The 16861-nt window shown below is 34.5% G+C and overlaps 1 protein-coding gene across 2 annotated transcripts in view; it reads left to right on the forward strand.

Moving 5' to 3' along the window:
* Positions 1 to 16619, forward strand: part of Ca1 (carbonic anhydrase 1) — a 41459-nt gene extending 24840 nt beyond the window's left edge. For both annotated transcript variants that reach the window (XM_027947265.2, XM_027947273.1), the window contains exons 2-8: positions 6439 to 6495; positions 7006 to 7203; positions 8575 to 8693; positions 11759 to 11854; positions 12611 to 12673; positions 15224 to 15379; positions 16168 to 16619. In XM_027947265.2, the coding sequence (XP_027803066.1) occupies positions 6459 to 6495; positions 7006 to 7203; positions 8575 to 8693; positions 11759 to 11854; positions 12611 to 12673; positions 15224 to 15379; positions 16168 to 16284 (786 nt within the window). In that variant the 5' untranslated portion in view covers positions 6439 to 6458 and the 3' untranslated portion in view covers positions 16285 to 16619. The remainder of the gene's footprint in view (positions 1 to 6438; positions 6496 to 7005; positions 7204 to 8574; positions 8694 to 11758; positions 11855 to 12610; positions 12674 to 15223; positions 15380 to 16167) is intronic.
* Positions 16620 to 16861: the final 242 nt, after the last annotated feature.

The raw sequence follows: 16861 nt of genomic DNA on the forward strand, positions 1-16861 counted from the left end.
AAACTAATATGTTAGCCATACTTTTATTTCTGTGCCCATAATACCTGACAAGAAGAACTTAGAGGAGGAAAAATTTATTTTAGCTCACAATATTAGAGGTTTAGTCCATGGTGGGCCAACTTCATTGCCCTGGCCCAAGGTGAGGCAGAACATCATGGCGGAAGAGTGTGGTGAAGGAGCTGCTCCATTCATGGCAGCTAGGAAGCAGAGAGAGGGACGGGGCCACAGGGGAGAACCCTTTCAGGGCATACCCACAGTGACCCACCTCCTCAGGCACACCCTACCTGCCTACGATAACCACCCAGTCAATCTATTCAAACTAGGCTGAACTGATTGTTATAAGTCCCATAATCTAATCATTTCACTTCTGAATAGTCCTGCATTAACACAAGAGCTTTCAGAGGACACCTTTATTTAAACCATAACAATTAATTTCCCAAGTAATCCTTTGCAGAAGGGAGTGAGGATCAAAAAGGAATCAAAGAATACAAAATAAAATAAAATATTGAGAGAGACTTTAAAAAAAGGAATTTCATTTAAATCTTGCTAGTTTGCTTTAGCTAAAAGGATAGGGATCTTTTCTAAAATCTTCTTTTAGGGACTCTAACACAAATTTACTAGTTTTTGTTTGTTTTCTTGCTTGCTTGCTTGCTTTCTATCCAACAAGTAGAAGGAAGGAGGAACTATTCTTTTCTGTTTTGTGCTCTGATCCTTTACCCCAAGACTAGAAAAAAATGAAGGTTTTATGGAAATGCAGAAATACGCCTTCCCAAGCTACACTGGGATAAGGGAGTATAAACCTTGGTAGCTTGGTTTCTCCAAAACAAATAGGAAAGATAGGCACTGAAGTAGCCCAGTGAGAATACATGAGACAGCACCATGATTTGGGGCAGGCTGGCTCTGGAAATGGGAGAGTCCACAGCATGCATTCATTTGGGAGAGAGGATGATCCATATCCCACCACCACCTCCCACAGATAGAACCAAGCCCTGTCTACATGGACATACAGGACTTATTTTAGGGAAACTATAATGACTGATTTGAAGTGATAGCTTCTCATATGAATGAACTCTTTATGATAATAAAGTAAAAAGTGATGGAAGAAAAAAAGCTATTGTTAGTTTGATTTTGTCAATAATTTGTCATAAGGAAGAATTCTTGACAGGGTTTGAAGATTTATCCTTCTAATTCTAATGCTTGTATCTGACTTTCGACAAGGGGCTTAGCTTCCTCATCTGTGAAATTCTTTTTTTTTTTTTCATTTTGAAATAGAAAAACTGACATTTATATTAACCAAATCACAGGTTTCTTAAAAGTTAATAAATAGGATCATGTGAGTTAAAACTATAGTTGGATAAAGCCCCATTCTATGGGACTATTCTAAAAGAAAGTACTTCTTTCTTGAAAAGCAGCTGTAATCATTCTGTTTACCCCTTAGCTATTTCTCAGAAAAATCCCTAGGGAGGATTATGCCCTGTGACTTCAGGGTTGATTAGCTAATAGGTTTCATCCATCAGTTGAAGTCTTGGAAGCTCTGGCAGAGCCCTGGGTCCTCCTCGCTCTGGCTGCAGTTACCTCCCTCATCCTACTCAAGCATAGCCCACACAGCTTTCTGTATGATTAGTACACCCAGGAAAAATAAAGTCTCTTACAGTGTATCTGCTGCTTGCCTGTATCTCTAATACTCATTTAAAAAAAAAACTTCAAGGTGAGTTAACCCAAGTTCACACAGACACACAAAAGAAATAGCACTGCTGAAAGAAAGTGCACTAGACAGATAAAGAATTCTATATTAATGTAATAGCTGTGAAGCAAAAGAAGTCTGGGACTGAAGGAACACTGTAAATGTCACCTCAGTCCATTATGTATTTTTGTTCACTATTTTAAGATCAGTGAAGAGAAGCTCCATAATATACTTCTCTCTCTGCCCTTGGATAAGGTGTCATTCTGCAAACTACTAGTTCAAATAGCACACTTGCCTCCTTTTTTATTTTTAAATAAATCTACTAGAAGGAGGATCAGATAAGAACAAATTAAAATGACAACCTCCTGCATGCAAAAATGGATATTTCCCCTGCCAAATAGCATTGCCTCTACTTAATAATGGATCTGACCTGAACTTTTGATACAGACACTACTGCAGAGCAAGCTACTGGCCCATATTTAACATACTGACTGGATAGTTGAAAGGGTATGGCAAAAATGAATGAAAAAAATCATTTTTCTCTGGATATTACTAAATGCATTATAAACTTAAGAAATCTGATGAGAAAAGAGACTAATTTAATACAAGAATGAGTATTTTGTGAAGTGGCTGCTGAAATGAATATTAATTCACTGTTTCCTAAAGGACAAAGCATGTCCATCAGCTGTCATTTAGAATCTTTAAAAAGGAGTTGTAGAAGTACCCAAATGTGTTTCTCAACTATCACCAGGGAAATGCCTGGTAAAAAAAAAAAAAAAAAACACAGATCCCAGGCCTCACATGCAGAGAGGTCCCATTCCTCAGTGTTGTGAGGGGTCCCAGTGGCTAGCGTCACTTGCAAGTATCCTGCAACTTCAGATAAGTTATGTGCCTGTTTGCTAATAACACTGTCCAGATGAGGAACTTGGCCAGAGACTTGCCCTCATTTAAATATATATCTCTCAGTAATAGATTTTGGGGGGTAGAGTCAAATATTCCCCAAGGTATCTATAATAAGGCTATCAATACTTACAAAAAAAGAGATTGATATTTGTTAACCACCCAAATTGGCTAAGATCATTTCACCAAAGTAAGAAATTGAGTTAGATACACACACATAAATTTTAGTATCACCCTCAGGCGAATCTGAGGCAGGTGATCTGCAAATTATACATTAAGAAATAAAAAAAAAGAAATACTAGATTGAAAAAGGACATTTAATTGTGAATGTATTTTAGAAATCTAGTCTTTGATAAAAAGGTTTAGGAGCTAATGAAGTTATTAGGTGAGTTGGAACATTTGTTAATATAATTTTAGATAGACACCACAAAAAGGTTCACGAAAGAAGTTAGGACAAAAATGATTGACAGGACTGACCTTGACCTCCTTTAAAATTTTACACTTAAGAATTTTTCTAAACACACAGAGCTTAGTTTAATATGCCACAAGCAAATATCTGTTATGCAATTGTTTGAATTTCAGACCACATTCAATCCCTTGCACTGTTTTGTTTTTATATAATCATCTATTTTCCTGAGAATTAAAATCAACTTTTTTTTTTTTGAGGCTAACTTGACCACTTAAATTTGTGCAGTGTTTTATGGTTTACAAAGCATTGTGCATTTATATTGTTTTCTTTTTAAATGAAAAATGCTACTTAATGTTGTCATTGTTATAGGAGGGCATATTAACTCCCCAACTAATTATAAACACAAGATAAAAATGATATTTCTCAGTTTTAAAGATAAATATGAGGATGGTATGTTTAATGTGCCCATCCACATTAGCCACTCGTGCAGTAGAAGAAATTCCTAACTATTATCTTAAAAATTGACAAACCCATATTCTCAGTGTATCTTTCCAACGAGTAATTTCAATAAGCTTGTCAGTGAATTAGACAATTTAAAATTCAAAGTTTTCAGAGGCATGAATATTTAAGACACTATGAATATGTTTATGTCTATGCTATGGATTAAAGTGGTTATCCAGCAGAGTTGACTTAGTTGTTAATAAAAAATATTCATCAGCAGATTTGAAAATTGTTTTCAAAAATAAAATATTCTCAGACAAGAAATACAAGGTTGGAAATTTCCTTCAATCATGGTAATAAAATCCTTAAGAATTATGAACTTTTAAAATGTAGATGTCAAAAATTCAAACCATATTTGAAGAGTTAAAGTTTGACATTTATAAAGTGTTAAAAAATTTGACACTTACAAGGACCAAGGTTGTCACTCTCCCAGCAATGACTGACAAACACAGTTGGTCACTTCATTTCTCCCATTAATAGAACAGCGAGGGGAAATTTTCTTTTTCCTTAGTCCAAATATGATCATGAGTTTACTTCTAGCAAAGCTCACTCACATGCTCACACATCAGTGTGCCACACACTGCTGAGTTTAGATCAATGCATTGGGCAGGCTTAGTCCCTGAGGAGCATTCTGTCCTTCCAGTCTTCATAAAAATAAAATAGTTGAAGTTAAAAATAATATATAACTCTCCTCTCCACATTTATTGAGCACCACTATTTTCCAGCCAGATTATAGATAAGGAGCATTCAGTGGTGAAAAAAATAGACGAGGTCCTACCATCATAGAGGTATCATTTTAGAGATAGTTATAGATATTAAACAGCCTTGTTGCTCAAGATTAAGTTTTAATTGCATATGGATTTATTCAGAACAGTCTATCCATAAAAACAAAAAACCTTCTCCCATATATGTTTTTGGATTTGATCACCTTAGGAGATATGCAGTTTAGAAGACCAGAGGCTATGTAGATTGAACACGTTCTTGATATATCAGTTCAAAGATTATAACCCTGGAAAAGCATACTGGAAGAAGTCTATGGATGAAATTGAAATGAATGCAAAATTAAACATCTTGAACTTAGTGTAGATATTAAGTTGGGAGAGGAAAAGACTCTGAGCAAAAAAAGAGGGATCAAGGTAAATTGGAGGATGTTAGGGATTAAACTATAGGTGCTCATTAAATTTTACATCCTCTATTTAATTTTATGCTTGTGGGAGTACTCAAACACACCCTAAGAATATAATAAAATAAAGGGTCATAATAGTTAAGTAATTTTGTACCTAAAACTTTAAATGAATGTTAAGGCATTCATGTGATGAATCATATTGTAATCATGTAATGAAGTGGGGGTTGTCTTTTTCCAAATATGTTGATTAATATAATCATTCAATTTTATAGTTTAAAGAGGTTGGCCAAAGGACACATAATTTCAGTTAGATAGAAGAATAATTTCAAGACATCTATTGTACAGTGAGGTGGCTATGGTTAACGACAATTTATTGTATTATTAAAAATGCAGAGTGGGTGTTAAATGCTACCACCACAAATATAGCTATGTGAGATAATGCAATTGTTAATTAGCTAAATTTAACCATTCCACATGTATGTGTGCTTCAAAACACCACGTTGTATGCAATAAAAACATCTATAATCAGAATAAATACAGCAATATCCAGTTTTTACTAGTAAATTAAAATTTAAAATTTTTAGAAGGTCCCTTTTAAGCCATGTCCCCCTATGCTTATTAATGCCATAGAAAGGAAGCTTAGCCTCTTCCCACTCAGTATTATTCATGAGCCATTGTCCATTCTTCACACAAGGCCGAGTTCTACCATCAGGACAGAGGAGCAAACTAGTCAGTCTTGCCAAAAATGGCTCCTGACCCCCTCTTCCTTCAGGGGTTGCAGGCAGCTTAGGCAATTCCAGCTTGTGAAACGAAGTGTAACTCTCGTTATTTTGGAAGCTTATTTTTCTGGTTGTAGCCCCAGTGAGTACATGTTAGGCCTTGAAAAACAAGGACCTAGCCAGAGACCAACACATCCTAATCCATTATCTTTGCCTCCCTGAAAAGTCCTGTGGACCTTCTTATACCTCAATAGATGTGAGTTATCAATTGATCTTAAGAGAATTGTGGGCAAAGAAGGAGAATTAGGGGCTCATCCACCTCATAACTCACCAGTGTGGCATTTCGCAGAGATACAGTGAGGGAGGCAAGTTAACTAGAGGCAGAAGTCTTGACTTCTTGCTAGCTGAAGTGAAGTTCTGAACATCTCTCTACTACAAAATGGTAATTCTTACTCTATAGAGTGTGTTAGTAAAATAAAATAGCTTGAAATGAAGTATAAATTTGTATGGAACTACAAATAAGAAGGCTTTTATCCTAGTAGACTTATTTTATATAAAATAAATATATGTAATATTTCACTTTGGTATTAATAAATCTCCATTTATGAATTCCAATAGTGCTCCAGAATTAAGGGCTTTATGAATAATATATATTACAAATAGTAATTTCATTATCTAATTCTAAATTAATTTCATGATACTAGCTCAGTTCACCCTGTAAACATGCAAACTAATCTTCTTATTAGATTATAGTATCTAGTATTGCAAGGGTGGAATTGGAAAACTTAAGTACATGAAATAATTTTAATTTGGAAAATACAAAGAATTTCATTTGACAATATTTTTGAATAGCCTAAGAGAAAGAGGACTTGGTATAATAAAATCTATAATTTTGATATCTTTCATAGTAAAATAAAATAATTAGAGCTGAGCTAACCTTTGCAGACATTTTTGTTACAACACCTTTTTTATATACCTCCTGATAAGCAGAGAGATGATGAAATAGTGGCCTCATAAGGGCAGAGAAGTTTCTATAAAAACCCCATGTGAAAGTTGCACAGTTGCAGTTGGTTATTCCAGGTATTATTTTTGTTTTCAGAGAAAGAAAACTAGAAGACCATGGCAAGTTTAGACTGGGGATACGATGCCGAAAATGGTAAGAGTACTGCTTTTCCTGTGAATCAAAATAAGAGCTTATTCCTTTTTCTAATAGATGAGATATGAAGTTTTTAAAATAATATACAGCCACGGTTATTCCTTTTTCTAATAGATGAGGTATGAAGTTTTTAAAATAATATACAACTCAATAGTTTGAGTTGACTGTTTTGAATAATTACAATATCTTTGCAAATACTTTTAGCTGTTCTTTAGAGTACCTCTATCTATAAAAGTTATTTGATATATGCTTGTTGCACTCTATTGCTTATAGTAAGATATTTATAGTCTAATCTTATAGACTAGGTGTATAAGCCTATATCACTGATGCTGACAAACTTTTACAGTATAATTTAGAAAAGGGACACTGCCAAAGACAGAATTTCCAATTAACAGAATGTCATTTAAGACAGCTGAATAAACTATAATAAGCAAACAGGTAGAGTCCTCAAACTTGGAATCAAGCATTCGGTATAAAGTGTTAATTGTATACATATATTCATCCTGGTAGGTCCTGAGCAATGGAGCAAGCTGTATCCCATTGCCAATGGAAATAACCAGTCTCCTATTGACATCAAGACCAGCGAAACCAAACGTGACACCTCTCTGAAACCCATCAGTGTCTCCTACAATCCAGCAACTGCTAAGGAAATTATCAATGTGGGACACTCCTTCCATGTGACTTTTGATGACAATGATAACCAATCAGGTGAGCCCTAAAATTATTCTGTTATTTTTTTCCTTAGAATCTATTGGGGAAATTGAAACAAAAGTGCTAAGAAACACAAACTGCCACCCCAAGTATTTTGTGCAAATGTGTAACATTGCTTTTATCTGGTGAGGCATTTTGGATTTCTAGAAAATGGCCAAGTGGTAAAGATATTTTTGGTGGGGGGTACCAGGGATTGAACTCAGGGGTACTCAACCACTGAGCCACATCTCCAGCCATATTTTGTGTTATTATTTAGAGACAGGGTCTCACTGAGTTGTTTAGCATCTTGCCTTTGCTGAGGCTGGCTTTGAACTTGAAATCCTCCGGTCTCAGACTCCTGAGCTACTGGGATTACAAGCATGCACCACCACATCCAGCAGTTGTTCTCCTCCTCAATGACACCATCCTGTCGCTTCTGGCCATCCCAGGATCTTTAGGCTCACTTCACTCTCTCAGTATAAACTACTTTTTCCCCAAAAGTCTAAGGGACAAATAATTATGAATATAAAACTAAAAAGACAAACATATTCTAATTGAGATGAGGGTGAACACAGTAGGGAAAAGAGATGGGAAACAACTGAGTTATCCTCCTACCCTGAAATCTGTCATATTGCCTGCTACATAGACAGCTTTTCATAAATGTTTGTTGAATAAGTTGTAACAATTCCCAAAGATAGTTCTACTGATGATAAAGCTAAATTTGTTTTAGCACTTCCCTATGAGGTTCCAATCCTAAGGTACATTGGGTGCTATGTCTTTTATTAATATTAGATTAGGTCTGGTATCATGTGAGCTTAAGTACTTATGATTGTAAAGACTCTCCAAAATGACAGGCCATTCAATATAAAAGTTTTTCAAGTAACCTTGCCTCACAGGTGCTTTCTTTTGGTCCCTGGCCAGGGATTCTCAATAAAGCTAGCATGCATGGTTGTGTCATGATTAAATACAAAGTATGTGATAAGCAATTTGATACTCAAAATAAACTGCTCTAGCCTTCAACGCATGCCATCTTTGTTGAAAGAAGGAATGAATAAACTTGCAAATTAGAGATTCAAGAAAAGCCCTTAATCATACAATCCATTCATGTCACAGTATACTTTCTTGGAAGTATAAATAGATAAAATTGTGCTCATGTGCTGGGAATTGTCTATAGCTCATGAACTCTGTCTTATCAAGCCACAATCAGAGATACACCATACATATACATGCCATTGTCCTAGATGAAGGGATTAGAAATCAGATGAAAACTTTGACAGTGCTGTTTGCTTTCATTTTACTAAAGAAAAATTTGTGTTGGTATATTAAAAAGTGCAAAGATAAGTTGGCATTTATGATCATCCAACTAACAGAAGTTCCCTTTTCTTCCAGTGCTGAAAGGTGGTCCTCTCTCTGACAGCTATAGACTCAATCAGTTCCATTTTCACTGGGGCAGTACCAATGAGTATGGTTCTGAGCACACAGTGGATGGAGTCAAATATGCTGGAGAGGTAATGTAATTCAGTAAGAGATACTTACACTGCGTAAGTACTCCCCAAAGTAGCTCCGCTACTACATAAGTCACCATCATAATGATTTCAAAGGAGTGAGCATTCTGGTCTCTGTGAGGAACTCCCAGTCTCCATTAAAATCAAACAGATGCACTATGTTTGGCAACTGAGGGACATTTTTCATGTGAAAAGGCATAGCTGAACTTGGAGCAGCACTTTGAGCCCAGAATTTACCTCTTCTGAAAATGCCTAAAATAGCATGACCTAACATAACACTGATGGCCCAGCTTCCTTTGAAATTCTAACCCTAAGTGGGAACATCACTATTCTCTTTGTACTTAGACTTCAAGTTTGGACACACCTGTCCTGTGGGTGTGGCCAGGCAGAAACACTTCAATAATAAGTCTCTACAAGGAGGTCAAGTTCAATCCCAGCAATGGTCACAGGGAGGAGCACACATCTAGTGAGGTTCTAGCTGCAGCAGCCTCTACCCAATGACTACCATTTCCTGAACTGCCCTCATATGGGAGGCTGTGATCATTTCAAGACATTATTATCTGTGTATCTACAGAAAAAAATATGCACATGTGCATTAGATTCAACCCAGGGTCTGGAAGATTCAAAGGGAGGTTATGTGCAAATATATAATACATATATGCCCATATATACAGGTTAACTTTATATTAAATAAGTTTTATAATACATATACTTTTGAAACTTGGTGTTTTTCCCACTTTGCAGATTATCATGATTATTTTTCCAAATCAAAAGGTTTATTAACACCTCATTTAACATCTGTGTATTATTTCAATTCCATAAATACATCAGAATTTATTTAATTGGCCCCTATTGGTGGATAATTATAATGTCTTCTGATTTTTATTCCATTGTATTCTTATTCTCTTACAAAAAATACTTTAATAATTAATAGCATCATACTTGTATCTCATGGACCAGTGAAAGTGATTATGCAGGACAAATTTTCACAAAAGAGATGGCGAGAGTAGAGAGTAAATGCATCTTTTATTATGAAAGAGGATTTGGGGACTGTACACAAATATAACTTGCTTTGTGTTTTATTGTAATGTTTGGATGATACCTTTTGATGCAGCACAAATCTATTAAATGTTCATCTGCCATTTCTCACCCAGAAAATTGAAGGTAGATTAAAATCAAATGAACTAGGAATCTAAATTAGTATTGCTTTTGGAAGGATCCTTGGTAGTATTCAAGAAATCTAAATCAGTGATTCTCTCATCTAAATGGAGAAAAGTAAATAAAATCAAGGCTAATGATGAGAGACAGTTAGTCACAAAGTTCAATGAGTCATTCAATAAACCTAAGTGGGTACCTATCACACTCCAGGTTAAGAGGTGGCACAGCCTTGGGGTGAAGAATGGAAGCTCCTCAGCTGATTTCCAGAGTTCAAATCAAAGTTCCTCCACTCACTGGTGGTACATCTTTCGGAGAAATTACTGTGTGTCCCAATCTTCTTACCTAGAGAGTGAAGATAATATATTAGTATGTTCCTGAAACAACTGTTGAAGAGAAAGAAATGAGTAAACCTATATAAGGCACACTTAGGTCAGCTCCTTTCACACTGGAAGTGCTCAGCAGTGTTACATTTTTGCAGATAAGACACAAGCAAGTACTCCTCAACCAAGACAGATATGCATAAGTGATTATGATTAAACAAACGTAGTAGTAAATACCAGTGTGAATATTCAGAAAGCACTCTGGGGATATAGATGTAAGAATAATCAAGGGTAGAGACAGAATCTAGACTGGCAGCACCAAAGAAAACTCTAATAAGTAATGAGATGACACTTCGAGTATGACTGGGAAGTGACCTCTCTTGATATATTGTACTAATTATTCTTTTTTCTTTCAACAAATTGTTATTGATCTGGACATGGTAGCACAGGCCTGCAATCCCAGTGACTATGGAGGCTGAGGCAGGAAGATCGAAAGTTCAAGGCCAGTCTCAGCAACTTAGAAAGGTCTTAAGTAATTTAGTGAGACCCTGTCTCAAAGTAAAAAATAAAATGATAAAATGGGCTGGGTATGTAGCTCAGTGATAAAAATTCCCCAGGGTTCAATCCCTAGTACCAAAAATAAATAAATAAATAAATAAGTTTTTAAAGAACATACACACACACACACACGAGAGAGAGAGAGAGAGAGAGAGAGAGAGAGAGAGAGAACAAGCGAGCACACTTGCCATACACAAGATATTATTTTCAGCAAATACTTGCTATCAGAGCTTTCATTTTGATAAAGAAAAATGTTAAAAGGAAGGAAGCAAAGGAAAAAGAGAGATTAGATAAGCAATATTTCGAGAAATGATTTATGGTCATTTTATATTGGATAATCAAAAAAGGATTCCCTGAGGAGTAGTATTTGAATTCAGCCTTAACTCAAGACAAATGTCTGCTATACAAAGATCATAAGGAAAGAAATCCCAGAGAAAATCAACAGCCAATGCAAAGACTCAAAGTTATGATCAAGTGAAGAGATATCCTCTGTGAGATATGACGTAGAAAATAAGAAGTTGATGATAACTGTGGTACTTTTTGATTAATTAGAGGGTAGTATTACCTTTTCCTACGAAGGGAAAAATGAGGCAGGTTTGGCAAGGAGGAATCAAGAGTTCTGATGTGCCCAAGAGATTCTGTCATTGGCCATGGCTCCCAGGCAAGCCAGGCAGCCCTTCTCACAAAGTTACCGCAAATTACCTCATGTGAAGGGAAATTACTTCAGTTTTTGTCCTAGAGCTAGTCAATCAGATTTCCTGATCTTTTCATGCCAGAGAGAGATTTTTTTGTTAAAGGACTAACATTGAATAGTTGATGATATTGTAGGAAAATAAATCTTACCTATTGGTCCTAGGAGTTGTCATCAGTACACTCTTCCTAAGAGTGGAATGTAGACCTTCCTACCCACTGGATAAAAGTTCCCATGCATTTTGTCTGTCTGAACACATTATCATATATGGTCAAGTTGACTTGCAACTTACTTTTTGCTTTTACCTTTGTATAAATAACTAACCACATTGTCGTTTTTAGTGTCACATTGTTCACTGGAATTCTGCAAAGTATCCTAGCATTGCAGAAGCAATCTCCAAGGCTGATGGTTTGGCGATTATTGGTATTCTGATGAAGGTGAGTTACAGGTAGTCACCCTGCTCTGCTAATGCTATTTCTTACCAATCAGACTTCAGAACAGGATGACAGAAGGCAAAAGATACTTGAGTTCTTCTTTTTAGAACATTTCTATTCTACTTATAACTACAGATAAGCAGGCTCCTTATACCAAATTACCTGTTCTCTAAACTTCCTACCTCATAGACAGGGATTATTTATTTACTATCTCATCAGGAAGGAAATATTAAGAGAATTTTCCCTAGAAAGTTCAATTGATTATTAAAGTAGTGAATGTTGCTCAAATCCTCTATTCTGGAAAGTTTTATGACTTTGAAATTAAATATATAATTCAAGTTAACCTTGATTGAGCACTCAGAGTATGCCAAAGACATGCCAATCATAACAAACAGAACAGGTCAAAAATAAAAGTTTGGTTTTCATATCACAGTTTTGCTAAATATCCACTTTGTCTTGTGTAGCTTTGATTATCTTGCTCATAATTTAATTTAAAACAAGATCTGTTTGCTACTTTATCTGCCAGTATACCTGATGAATGATCTATAGAGTACAAGGGCCTACAAAGACAAACACTAACAAAATTTCTTCCCCTAGAGCAGAGAGAAAAGTACCAAACCTCTCTTCATTTACTGTAGTACATTAAATAAAGAAAGGAAGGAAAGAAGGGAAGAAGGGAGGGAGGGAGGAGAAGGATTGATTTAGCTCAACAATATTCTCATGATTATAATCTTTATCACTTTTTTTTTTAATCTCCAGGTTGGTCAGGCCAACCCAAAGCTCCAGAAAATACTTGAGGCTCTAAATGCAGTTAAAACCAAGGTAAATAAACTAAGTTAAATTCTGAGAACAAGAATCCAGGGAAGTAAAAAAATCATTTAATTGCTTATTGAAGTGGGAGTAGGAAGACTGGTGTAAAAGCTAATTTGAAAATCAAAGTCCTACTTACAAATTGTCTGTGTCTAAGAAAAACCCCAGTGCAAGGATTTGTTTTGTTTCATTTTCATATTATTGTCTTAGCAGGATGAAGCCTATGGAGTCAACCAAATTTGCTTGAAAAACTAAACCCAAATGAAATGTAAATGTTTTTCTACTTCATGAAACATATCTATATTTTTTTCAGAAGTACAAAAACTTAGACACAAAGAGTATACTTTTGAGATACCATTAATGGGCAATGTTTGATAATCATGATTCCCAACAAAACTTTAAAAAAAATGGGTTTTTTGAAATATCCATCCTTAGCTTTCCCACTTTTACAGCAAACAAACCACGGAGTCAGAGATTTCTTGGAGAACTGTGATATTTTTATATAAAATAAGTATGTTTTGTGCTAATTCCAAAAAAGATTAAAGCTAAATAAGTATATTATAAAGAGAAAAAAAAGAATATTTAAAAATACCCAAGATATATTTTAAAATATGAAAAGAAAATATAAGGGCATAATGAATAAATATAAAAATTCAAAATAATAAAATAATGAAGAAAAGTGATAACTAAATAGAAAATAAATTTTCATCAATAAAGGAAAAGTTGATGATTTAGAATAACCAACAAAAAATAGTATATTTTGGCAAATTTGGTAGTGGAAAATTGGCACATTACAAAATATTATTAGAAATAAAAAAAGAGGCTATAACTGAAGATATAAAAGAAAAAAATTATGACATCATGCCAGTAAATTTGAAAATTCATATAAAATGGATGATCTGTGAAAAAATGAAGAGAACTAACTCAAAGGGTGCTAGAAAACCTACGTAGACCAAAAGCCTAAAAATAAATCAAAGAGATTGTCAAAAAAAATTCATTAAAAGAAGATTCTGAGCCTAGATCATTTTAGGGAAAAAAATATTCCTCAGCCTTTAAGAAATAATCATGTATCAGTTGCCTAGGTGAGGAAACAGAGAAAATACGCCCCATCAATTTAATTACACTTAATACCAAAACCAGATAAGAATAATGCAAAAAGAAAACTGTAAGCTAATCTTTCTTAGGAATATAGGTAAAAGAAATCTTAAAATTAGTTATAGCAAATCAACTTCAACATTGTATCAAGAGAGTAATGTTTCTGAACTAGTAGAGTTTATCCTAAAAATGTGATTAATATTAGAAAATCTCTAAATATAATTCATTATATAAACAAATTAAAGATGGAAATTATATCACCAACTTGTTACATGCTTGAAGAGCATTAGATTAAAAAAAAGAAGAATTAAAAAGAATGGGTATTGAATTTTTTTATTTTTTTTGGTACCAGGGATTGAACCCAGGGGCACTCAACCACTGAGCCACATCCCCAGTATTTTTATATATATATATATATTTTTAGAGGCAGGATTTTGCCAAGTTGCTTAGGGCCTCACTAAATTGCTGAGGCTGACTTTGAACTCATGATTCTCCTGCGTCTGCCTCCCAAGCCGCTGGAATTACAGGCATTTGCCACGATACCCAGTTCCATACCCATTCTTGAGGACAAAACAAAATAAATGAAAACTTTTAGAATTTGATGAAGAATATTGTTCACTATTACATATAATTATGATGTACTAATAAAAACTTTAAAAAGGATTATTACCTAGAAACTAGAATCAAACATCAAACTTAATTTTAAAACAATTGAAGCATTCTACTTCAATGAAGAAAGATTTTAATTTTAATTATGATGTTTAATTGTGATGGTCACAGGGTGCCAACTGTGACCATCACAATTAAACATCATAATTAAAAGTCTGAATAAATATAATAGTAAAGAAATAAGGGCAAATATTGGGATGAATATTGGGAAAGCAAATATAAAACTATTATTATGGACAAAATAATATAATAATTGACATTTACCCTGAAAATTCAAAAGAATCAGCTAAAAAACAGAACAGATATAAAAGTCTGGCAAAAATGCCTATACATAAAAGGTTAGCGTATAAATATCAGTTTATTTCACATACAAATAAAAACCAACCAAAAAGAAACTGGGAGAAGACTAATATATTACCAATTTGCATGTCAATAAATATCTCTGTCTCTAGAACAAAATCTAGCATCATTTCTAGAGACACAGAAATGCTTTATATTGGAAATTGAATATTTTTTGATGATCATAGATTGTAAAAATTTTTTGAACTTTTGTTTATCCTCAACCAAATGAAGATGAAAAATTTCTTAGTTAAAACACCTATATAGTTCATCTTCTGCCTTTCCCATTGTTTTTAGTTTGTATATCCACAAACATACCAGTCAGGAAATAATATATAGAAAGTCAATTCAACTCTTAACTAAAATCTCTAGATTTAGGTAAATAGTATATATGTGTAACATTGATATAACTATTTTATATCACAAAATAATGATACAGGTTTTTCCTTTTTTTCCCAGGGCAAACGAGCCCCGTTTACAAATTTTGACCCCTCCACTCTCCTTCCCTCCTCCCTGGATTACTGGACCTATGCTGGCTCTCTGACTCATCCTCCTCTCCATGAGAGTGTAACCTGGCTCATCTGTAGAGAGACCATCAGCATCAGCCCAGAACAGGTAGCATATCCGAGTGAATGAGTGGGAATGGGGAGTGCAAAGCAGAACTATCTCTTCAATTGACAGTGCCAGCTGGAGCTATTATAATTTCAATCAGGTTTCTGAGGAGTTTATTTTCTTTTCCAACTGAAAAAGATTCATTTCTGGCATAGCTCTTCTGAATTATCCAAAAAAAGCATGTTTATTATACTGTTTTTACTTTGTGCATAAAATAGAAAACGTGGAATTCAGAACTCCCACTACTCTCAAGTTTTTAAATATTAAAAATGTTTCTTTAATTGTTTTTTACAATGATGATGATAAGAATTATCATTGATTGAACAATATTTTTATTAGGTGTCTTGCATGTGTTTTGTCAGACAATTCTCATAATACACATGCAGGACAAGCCCCGTATCTATTGCTCTCTGACATTTATCAAGCACATAGTAGGTACTCTAGTATTGAGCACATTTAGGTACTATCCATGTATGGGCCCATTTAATCTTTACAGCAACCCAATGAAGTAGGTACTATATTAAAAGTGAGGCACCAAGTATATGTCATTTGCCCAAAGTCCCCCAGTTGACAAGTGAGAAAGTTGGTGTTCTGTAACCCAATCAATGATAACTTAAGCAAAATACCTAGTTTAAAGGACCATAATGGATCTTGGTCTTCCTCAATTCCCAATGGTGAAAATATTGCAATCCTCAACTCAGTTTTCTAAAATACAGTATGTTCATTATATGGAAGGAAAGTGCTTTGTGTGACTTGCTTGCTTTTGATTCTTTTATATTTCATCCTTCCAGCTGGCACAGTTCCGCAGTCTTCTTTCAAATGCTGAAGGAGAAAACCCTGTCCCTATACAGCACAACAACCGACCACCCCAGCCTCTGAAGGGCAGGATTGTGAGAGCTTCATTCTGATTGGCTTAAGAAGGAGGTTATCCTTTCTCAAGAGAGGACCTGCAGCTGACATAATCCAGTAAAATAATGATTTTTAGGAAACAAGTTTATTTCAATATTAACAAGATATCATGCCTGCAACATTTAATCTGTAGAACTAAAACAATATTAATTTTAGGTCCTAAAGCCTCAGATAAAAATCTGTAAGCCTGCAAATATGTAATCTGTACGCAGAAATTTATGCTTCAATTCAACTTTATTTTGTGGAATTATTTTACAATTGCAATTTAGTGATTTGTATCTTTCTCTAATTTTGTTTCATTTTAGCTAAAACAATAAAATAGTTTGATCTCTTCCTTCTTGTCTATTATAGATTCTATAAAAACCATTAACTTTGTTCTCTAAATACATTAAAAAATCTTAAATATCTTATTTGCAAAAGCATTTTGCCTTCAATGTAATAACCTAAGAAGCTTGAGGTGAGATATTGAGAAATTCATTTGCTTACTCTCGAAGGCAAATACAGAACAAAAGATGACATATACATGTAATATTACTATGCTGGCCCAATATTGCTACCATCTTTTCCCCTGTGATA

Source organism: Marmota flaviventris, chromosome 15 (genome assembly GCF_047511675.1).
Source record: "Marmota flaviventris isolate mMarFla1 chromosome 15, mMarFla1.hap1, whole genome shotgun sequence".
In the NCBI taxonomy this organism is placed as follows: Eukaryota; Metazoa; Chordata; class Mammalia; order Rodentia; family Sciuridae; genus Marmota; species Marmota flaviventris.